Source organism: Tiliqua scincoides, chromosome 7 (genome assembly GCF_035046505.1).
Source record: "Tiliqua scincoides isolate rTilSci1 chromosome 7, rTilSci1.hap2, whole genome shotgun sequence".
Taxonomy (NCBI): Eukaryota; Metazoa; Chordata; class Lepidosauria; order Squamata; family Scincidae; genus Tiliqua; species Tiliqua scincoides.
The window spans coordinates 44,539,953-44,549,778 of record NC_089827.1 but is presented as its reverse complement, the minus strand read 5'-3'; the positions used below and the strand labels follow the sequence as shown (position 1 = coordinate 44,549,778).

Here is a 9,826-nt window from a genome sequence, read left to right as displayed (position 1 = left end):
CAAGGCTTCATTCTTCACAGCAGTGCTTCTGGAGGAAGTACTGAGTGTGCCTGCTCTGCTTCTGCATATAGGCAAGGCAGAACTAAGAAAGGCAAGAGAGATTGCAAGAAATGGTGACAGTTTCCCCAAGCTGAATTTGAGGCCTACAGGGCCCATCCCCCCCCCGACCCTCCAAGCTAAGTATGAGAAATTGGCAGGAGGAGAGGTTTGTTTAAGGAAAAACCCTAAGTAGCAGTTTTCTATTCAAGCAAATACTTGAAAGGAAGCAGCAGTTGCTAAAATCTCAGAAACCAAAATGGCAGCTCAAGAAGTTCAACAGTAGCCTTGGGATATGGCTTCAGCTTTCTGCAAACTTTGTTCTTCCTTTGTGATGAACAAATCAGAATTAAGCAGAGTAAACTCAAAGCAGCTTACGGCTACAACAAAACACCAACAATGCACTATATAAAAATAGAAACAAAAATTATTAAGTCCCTCAATAAAAAACAGAGGCATAATCACAACAGTAGTAATGGCAACCAACAAACAGTGTTCTTATAATCAAAGACCAATAGCAGACTCAGGCAACATCTCCAAAAGTTTTTATCTTGTGCCTGAAAGAAGGCAACACTGAGGCCTGACACATCTCTCCCTGTAGGACACTGCTGACAGCACTACCTGGCCAGCCCTGGCTCAAGTTACAAAAACAGAATAGTAAAAATAACAGCTGCACTTTTGATAGAGCCTTGGCAAATAATTATCCTATGGTGGATAAAACCCAACTGTCATTAATTTGAAATACAATATATCTGAAACCCATGGATGCCATAGTCAAATTCACTTCAAGCAGTGTCCAGAGTATAGTGACCAAGAATGTCTACAGACAGACATGCTCTAACTAGCAAGTCTGATCATGGGAATAATGATGGCAATGTCATTTTACTAGGTAGTTTTTGCCTAAGGAAGGCACATCAGATTTACATATATTTCAACATGGAAAAAAATGTTCAGTACATTGAACAGAGGTAGAGGAATGATTTCACCAAAATATTGTACTACTATAATACAATTGACAGTGCTGGAAGCAATTATATCTTGCAGCTACTCTATGGCAACTGAACCAAGTTTCAGCAATCTTACAGGATTTTAAAACATAGTAATACAATCTATAAATCACACAGTAATCACAAAGTTATAAAACTGATTCCTTTCAAAATTTTGTGCAATAGTGTATGCATCAGACAGATCCTGCATACAATGACATTCTGTTAAGAGAGCAAAATGAATCCACGCTTTCTTTTCCTTCTTTGAACAGCTCTTCCACTTCTGACCAATTGTTTCATTAGTGAATTCCCACAACTTCACCAACAAATCCTTACTCTGATGGAAAAAGGAGGTCCAGACAGATTAAGCGCAGTTATAGAGCAGAAGATCATTTTTCCAGAAACAACCTGCCAACTCTGACTAGCTTGCTGCTGAGAACAGGAGCAAATGCAGAAAAGATGCTTTGCTCATAGTTTACAAGTATGTATGTCTTTGTTGAACAGCTCCTAAACTTTGGTATAAGAATCCTATTCTTTTTGCGTGGGTTTCAGAGACCTCATTGCATGGTGGTCTCCAAACCTCTAGTCAGAGGTCATGGAGAGAGATCTGCATGCTTGGAGAAGAAGGAAGCAAGGTAGAGACCCACAGGTCAAAGAGCAACAAAGTTTAAGCAAATATTTTTACTAAACAGAATACCCAAAACCTGTTTGTCAAAATAAGTGTGCTGTTATTTCAGTGAGTAATACCATACAATTGAGTATAAGTAGCAGAGCACTTTAAAAACATGCAGTGCAAACAATATAAAAAGGCACTTTAAATGAATTGTCAACATCACAGTTTCTAAGATAAGTATATGGAAATATTTAGCTAATATAGCTTACAAAGGGATATCTACTTAGAATAACTGGCTGATAAACACAAATGAAGTCTTGAACTTAGTGAAGGATGAAAATGCACTCCAACTTACAAATGTGTTAACTTTCAACCAGAGCAGTGATAAACAGCCTGCTTGTTTTAAATACAAGACCACACCAGACTTGAGTCCAAAAACATGTTAACTGAAATTATAACGCAAATAAAAAGGTAACTTTCCAACAATTTTGTAATATACTAGGTAAACTGGATAGCAGCATTGTTTCCAGGGCTCCCTGATAAGTATGCCAAGGTTTATGTCTTTGTTTATGTTATTACTGTTCCCTCATATTAAAGTAAACACACAGGAAAAAAACACTGTTCCCGAAAAATGACTTGCTAAATAGACGAGCCAAATCCCTTCATGTTTTTGCACTGGAGTGGCATCATTGCAATAAGTTATATACCACACAAGGGAACTTTAAAAACCTGAGGAAGTTTATCATTCAAAATTGTGACATTTGTCTGTTCAAGAACCTACAAAATAATTTAGACAAGACATGAGAGCAACATTTGGGATGTTTTCTTGAACAAAAAAAACAGGTCATACTCATATAAACACAGTTTTCAATTATTGACTTCCATTGTCCCTACAGCAGTCAGTCATGTTTTACTTTATGGCCAAAACATCAGTGTATTACAAAAGGGGTCCATCTGAAAAAATATAGTAACAAAATATGTCCATGATATTCCTCAAGCTCATGGATAACTAGATTATGGGACTGCTATCAAGGCTTCGGCTTCTTTTCTCCAGATGCATTTTCCTGTAGGTCTGAAATGTGGTTTTGGAGTCTTTCACAGGCAGAGAGTGCGCTTCATCCAATAATTTCAATGCAGTATCAAGTGGAATGTGGTCATCAACTGCAGAATAATGACAAAGACTGTTTTAATGTGGGGCTTTCTATACCTTGAAAGCATAGGTTTACATAAGGCAGGCTTTCCCCGTTTACTCCTTCAATACCACCAAGACTGCTACAGAGAAAGAAAGAGTTCTTGATTTCTCTATTCCTTATCTCTCCCTGAGGCATATCACATCCCTTGCCTATACCACAACCATGTTCCTTGTCTTGGGCATGAGCTCTTATGAGTTGAGGTGAGCCAGAAACCTGATCGCATACATTACTAGAACTTAGGATTCTACTCTAAAGTAACAAGCACAGAAACAATGTCCTAAAAGACCTGACATTCAAAAGGCTCACCAGAGAACTCTGAGAGAACAATGGCATTCATGTCATAGGCCAAGAACAGCAGAAGTACCTACATTGTGTACATGTTGCATGGAGCCTCACTCTGTCTGATTTAGATTACAAGGTCTAAAACCACGGAAATAAAATAGTATAACAACCTAAGTGGCATTAAGTATTATGCAATGTAGTCAAGCATTAGAGAAAATATGAAAGGAAACAGTTAAGAATTAGTAGGATGAGAAAAATACAGAAGAACGTAAGTATAAAACCAAACAAATCACAAGAGCTGAGCTGACAGAAAAGTTTGGAAAGAAACCCACTAACACACAAAAGAAACAAGTGAAAAAGCCTAGAGTGAAAAATTCAAGGGGTCATACAGAAGGAAGATAGAAGGATCCAGCCATAGTCACAAAACTCATCATGTCACATTGTAACAAAGGGGAAACCTCTGGAGTTAGTAACTCTGACTGGCTACCTGGGGCACTGTGTGGCACATGAAGTAGAGGACCTAGCTCAACTATAATCACTATACAGGCATCTCTTGATTTACATGGGTTGCATTCCCAAACATCTGGATATGTATTAAAGATGCATAAACTGAAAGTATTTTTGGCCAAAGGATCCTATGTAAATGATATAAGTTAGGCCTGGTAAGAGTCATTTAACAACTAGTGACTTAAGGCAGGAGAATACTGGGGTGGTGCAGTGAGGCTACCAACATCGATGGCAGAGATCATTTCAGATCTCGCGATACTTTGGAGAAGTACGAACACTGTCTTTTCCGTGGTACTCTTTTGCACGCAAGACTTTTCTTTAACTGCATAGCCGACTGCACATCCTCACTCACTTTTGAGCTATGTTCACTGTTTGGATAGGTTCAGTCTAAAATAGCAAAAGCACTCTCAATGAAACTGAATGCCTCAACGAACCGCTTATCAGAGTTCAAACATCAACCTCCTATTTGTTCTCTGCTTCATCATATTCCTTTTGCACTTTAAGGCCAAGCAAATGGTGGGGCAAAAGTTCTTTATGAGAGTCTAATAACTCCTGCACATCTTCTAATTCCACCTCATCAAGACCTACTTTCTTAGCCAAGCCCACAATATTCTCAGGTTTTAGATAGGTCACTTTCAACACTGAAGCCTCTAAATCACATACTAGATAGTTTTTTCCAAAACCACATTTATACACAAACTAATAGCCTTCCATGCCTCACCAACAAGCATTATAATCTCTAATGTTAAGAGATTTCCAGAAATCTTTAACAGTCATTACACAGGCCAACACACATTTTGCTTCCTTAAACGTTACACCAATTCCTGGGTATATTTAGGGTGCTGATTCAAAAAATGGCATTTGTTTTTCCCTATCACATCTAGTTTTGGATATATAGTATAGTCTCATTAGTGAATGGTTCAAACAGCTTCCTCATGAGGAAGCCTACACCATGGCTTCCTCATGAGGAAGCTGCTTGAACCATTCACTAATGAGGCTATACTATACAGTGGTGCCTCGCATAATGAAATTAATCTGTTCCGCAAATCCTTTCGTTATGTGAAATTTTCGTTGTACGAATCACGTTTTCCCATAGGAATGCATTGAAATCTAATTAATGCGTTCCTATGGGCAAAAAAAGGTCAAAACGAAGTCAAATTTGGTTTACAAAGTGTTTATTACGTGCTCTTTAAAGGCATACATACTGTACAGAGGATTTCTAAAATTTGAAGCATACACGAAATTTTTAATTTTTAAAAAATTCGTTATGCGAAGCACGGACCTAAAAAGTTTTCGTTATGTGAAGCACGGACCTAAAAAATTTTTCGTTATGCGAAGCACAGCCAGAAATTTTCGTTATGCGAGTTACCAAACTCAATCGAAAAACTCTTTCGTTATGCGAGTTTTTCGCTGCGCGGGGCATTCGTTATGCGAGGCACCACTGTATCTCCAAAACTAGACGTGATAGGGCAAAACGGATGCCATTTTTTGAATCAACACCCCAAATTCATATCAAACCACCATAAAGTTTGGGAAAAACTTTTCTGACCCTCAATTTTGTAGGCCTGTGTTATCAGTAGCCTTCACTACAGCATCAAAAATTTTCTTCAAATAATATGCCTTAATTCTACTAATGCACTCTGATACATTGGCTGGATGAGGGATGCGGTGTTAAGGGTCAGCAGGCAACTTGGACATTCTCACTTTCACAGTATCAGCACAACTCAACTTTCAGCTTTGACAAAAGACAGGCACAGAAAATATGACTGGTTACCCACTCCTTGGTGTTTGAAAAGAAATTAACTGATAGAAGAGTTTTCATGGGAGCATGGAGGTTTGCAGAATGATACACAAGCACCAGTTTCAATGCGCAATCTCCTTCAGCATTACCACTCAACAGTAAAGTGTAGCACTTGGTGTTGAAGCCAAATGCCATTTTCTCCTCACAAGATAAGAATGTTCATGTTGGTATTTTCTTCCAAGGAAGAGTCATTTCATCCACACTAAAATTGTGCTTTGCAAAACAGTCTTCCTTCTCAGTAATAACCTCAGAGCCTCATTGAACTGCTCAGCAACTATGACATCAGCAGATATAGCCTCTCTGCTCATTTTTATTTTGTGGTAGCTGTACCTTCACCTAGAGTTAGCAAACAAACCTGACCTAGTAGTGAATAGCTTCATGGGACCACCTTCCTCTTTTGTAGTTCTTCCAAGATTGTATGCGAAGCTTTCCCACACTATCCCAAACACAAGTATGTATATCATCCATGTAAATCAAGAGGTGTTTCAACCTTATAAGCTCTTAACATCTATGATTTTTGTAGCTGCTCCTTAAAAAGAGACACATGTCCAAACACAGGAGCTTTTTCCCCTACTCTGACAGGTGTAAAACATGGTGTGGTATGACCAAGGCTAAGCTACAAATAGGAAGTCCTCAATTCAAAAATCACTATGTCTCACTAGAAAGGGATCTCAAGCAAGCATTCTCTCTCAGTCCCCCAACCCTATCTATGGCATGTGGATAACAATACTGACCTGCCATTATAGCAAAGTTGTAAAGAGTTCATGAAAAATGTATTTGAAATGCTCTGAGCGCTCCAAAATGCTAAAGATAGGAGGCAGCTAAAATGATAATTGCAAAATACAGCAATTTAACAAAATACTGGGCTCTTTTAAACACAAAAAAGTGATATCCAGCTAAATTCACAAAATAAACTGAAATTAACCTTTTAAAATGACTGCTGATCTGCAAAGCGTCTGCTGACTGTTTTGAGTGCCTGCAGATGCTTCCAAGCCCTTAAGTGCACTTGCAGCTCAGCTGCATTCTTCGTATCTTTGTTTACATTGTTCAGGAGCCATCCTGCTATCTCTCTAAAATGTCTGTAGAGTCTTCTGAGCATGCTTGCTAACTCTGAACCCAGAAGGGTCTGTCAAGGTAAGCTGGGTTACACTGCTCCTGCATTTAATTTGGAAGGTTTTAAAAGTGCAACTTTTCACCATCGACCTTACGCCTTGGCTCCCCCCCCCCGCTATTTAAAACTTGGTTCTTCTCCTCAACAATTCAATGCTATGTTCAGTTTTGTTTGGCTGTATTCTCAATATTTACTCAGGCTGCTATGTTGTGGTGTTTCTTTTTTTCTCTGTAGTGTGCAAAGTTTGTAATGTTTGCAAGTTTGCAATGACAGAGCAGCTGAGTTTAAGAGTGAGGGATTTATAGTGTTTGGTACAATGCTATTCTGCAAGTTTTAAGCCTGTGCCTATGTGTCATGGCTGTATATAATCTATACCAAGGGTATCCAAAACCTGGCCTAGGGGCCATTTGCGGCCTTCAGGGACCCGCAATCTGGCCCTCAAGGAGCTCCCAGTCTTCAATGAGCCTCTGGCCCACCAGACACTTGCTGGAGCCCACACAGGCCTGACATAACTGCTGTTACTATGAGGGCAAGTGTGAGTGTGCTCTCGCAAGAGCTGTGGGCCAAGGGCTCCCTCCACTGCTTGCCCTTTCGCATCTGTGAAGTGACAGTGGCAGCGGCAGCTAAGGAAAGGACGGCCTTGCTTTGCGCAAGGCCTTTTATAGGCCTTGAGCTATCGTAAGACCTTCATTCCTATAAGTTCTATCTCTAATATATTCATTTATGTAAATTTATTCAAATTTTAAATGCAAATTGTTTTTTCCCCAGCCCCCAATACAGTGTCAGAGAGATAATGTGGCCTTCCTGCCAAAAAGTTTGGACATCTCTGATCTATACTATAGTAATCAGAACTAATAAAAATGCTTTAAAATTGATTAAAAAGTAATTTTTGAATAAAAACACAACACTGCTTTCAGTAATTTTTATTTTTGTATAACACCAAAATCCCCCCCCCCAATAAAACCATTTTCACCTACCTATAGCAAAGTTGTATTATATTTTTTATCCTTATTAGCACAGTGCAAGCAAGCAACCTCTTAATTACTGCATTCTTGGTAGATAAAGCAAACATAGTGGTAGTGGCTTGGGTCACTTCACATCCATTAACCTTATTAATGTTGTTTAACAACAAAAAGCGGGGGGGGGGGGAGAGAGAAGGTACTTAAAGGATGAAGGGAAAACCAAACCATAATTGAGCACCCTGGGCTCAATCTGCTAAGACACTCCCAAATTATTTTTCAAACCAAAAAGTTGTTGGAAACAAATTCTTTTGACTGCATTCAAATCAAATAAACTGCAATAATCTGACAGCACTTTTACAGAACAAGTGCATATTCAATAAAAGCTGTACCTGCTCTTTGATAATAGGGACTAGCTCTTCCTCACTCATATTTCTCCAACATTTATATATTTTTCTGGCTCAAGCATAAACAAGTAAGGACTTATATTTAACAGCTCATTTGCAAAACAAAAACATGCAATTAGTTATTAGAAACATTCATGAAAGACTTTCCGATCATCTTGACCTTCTTATGTTTGTACTGTATTTCTCTCTCCAAGTTTATCTTCACCTTCCAAAATGTTGAAGCAACTATCCTGCCAAGACTGCTCTGTGTAAAACAGCTCTGTATAAATGCTCTGCTCTGTAAATGCTGTTTAAATGCTGTGCTCTGTAAATGCTGAGCTCTGCTCTGTGTAAAATAGTAAAACGGCAGAACATTTTAAATATTGAAACAGAGAAACAGTTTAACTATTTAACAGTATATTCTCCTAGTGAATATATTTATATTAGTTATATATAGATGAACTTGGAGGAATATATAATGCAGTGGTTCTCAAACTTTTCCGGCTCTCCTGATCCTTGTGGCCATTGGCCACGGCTCCCCATTACAACACCTCACCTCAGTTACCCCCAAAATGGGGATGAAGGTGTTATAATTATACACTAGAAACAAAAAAAACAGCTGCCAGCACTCTGAGGCTACAATCCTAACCACACTTACCTGAGAGTAAGCCCACTGAACAAAATAGGACTTACTTCTGAGTAGACCTGGTTAGGATTGTGCCCTGAGTTTCTTAGCAGCACACCTGGAGGGTTTGGGAAAGGGAGGGGGGGAAGTGATCAATTTGCTGGGGAGGGGAAGACTTTGTTTTGTATGCATCTGCTAATTGCAGACTGATGCAAACTGAGACCTAGAGACTGTTTGGCTGGAATCCTAACCCCAGTTTCCTGGGAGTAAGTCCCATTGAACACAACAGGACTTACTTCTGAGTAGACCTAGCTAGGATTGTGCCTTTTGTCCTACAATAGCAGCCAACAGAATACCAACCCCCCAAAGGAGGTAGGAGGAAGGGGGGATGGCTGAAAAGGAATGGGTATTTTTTTTATCAATTTTTGGGGCCAAACCATCAAGAGTGGCTTTTTTTTTTGAAGGGGGAAGAAAAAGAGAAAGGTGAGGAGACTTGGTTAAGCTGACACAGACCCCAAGCCTATGTAGGTCTACTCAGAAGTAAGTCCCGTTTGAATCAATGGGACTTACTCCCAAGGAAGTGTGGAAAGGATTGCAGCCACACAACTCACCCTAAAGTACATGGGGGCTGCTCACACACATACACCTCAACATGCAGGTGCCATCCCTGTTCCTCCCAGCCAAGATGGAGGAATGCAGGCTGAGGAATTTGGACAACAACCCCCCCCCCACGAGGAGCAGGCTGGCTCCTTCCTTCCCAAGCAGAGGAAAGTACTGAGCCACTTGTATTTACTCTTCCCTCCCAGTTTGAAGCCTGCCAGAAGCTTCAAACCCTGAGCTGATGAGATGCAGCACCTCTGCCGCTGCCCAGCCAGCCTTCTCTCCCACTTCTCCCCATGTTTTACATGACCTCACACTGTCCCAGCTGCAGAAAAGCAGCAAGTAGCATATGCAGCTGAGCCAGCCATTTTCAACCTTTTTCAGCTCACGGCACACTGTCAAGGCACTAAAAATAGTCATGGCACACTCCCAGTTTTTTACTTACAGTAATTACTACATTACAATTAATTTTTAATTAATATAATTAATACAATTAAATCATTACATGACAAACAGCACAATCCTAACCAGGTCTACTCAGAAGTAAGTCCTATTTTGTTCAATGGGGCTTACTTTCAGGAAAGTGTGGTTAGGATTGCAGCCAAAGACTAGAGGGGGAATGTGCCTGTGGAACTTACTTCTGAGTAGACGTGCCTGGGATTGGGCTTTTGGTTGCATTCTTCTCAAATACAGGAGCAGGAAATTGGCACTTCTCTCTCCTCCACCC

General features: G+C 39.8%; 1 protein-coding gene across 4 annotated transcripts in view; it reads right to left on the bottom strand.

The window, feature by feature from the left end:
- Window positions 1-1,688: 1,688 nt before the first annotated feature.
- The window catches only part of RESF1 (retroelement silencing factor 1), a 46,715-nt gene continuing 38,577 nt past the window's right edge, over window positions 1,689-9,826 (bottom strand). For all 4 annotated transcript variants that reach the window (XM_066634247.1, XM_066634248.1, XM_066634250.1 and 1 more), the window contains one exon: window positions 1,689-2,796. In XM_066634247.1, coding sequence (XP_066490344.1) covers window positions 2,645-2,796 — 152 coding nt within the window. In that variant the 3' untranslated portion in view covers window positions 1,689-2,644. The remainder of the gene's footprint in view (window positions 2,797-9,826) is intronic.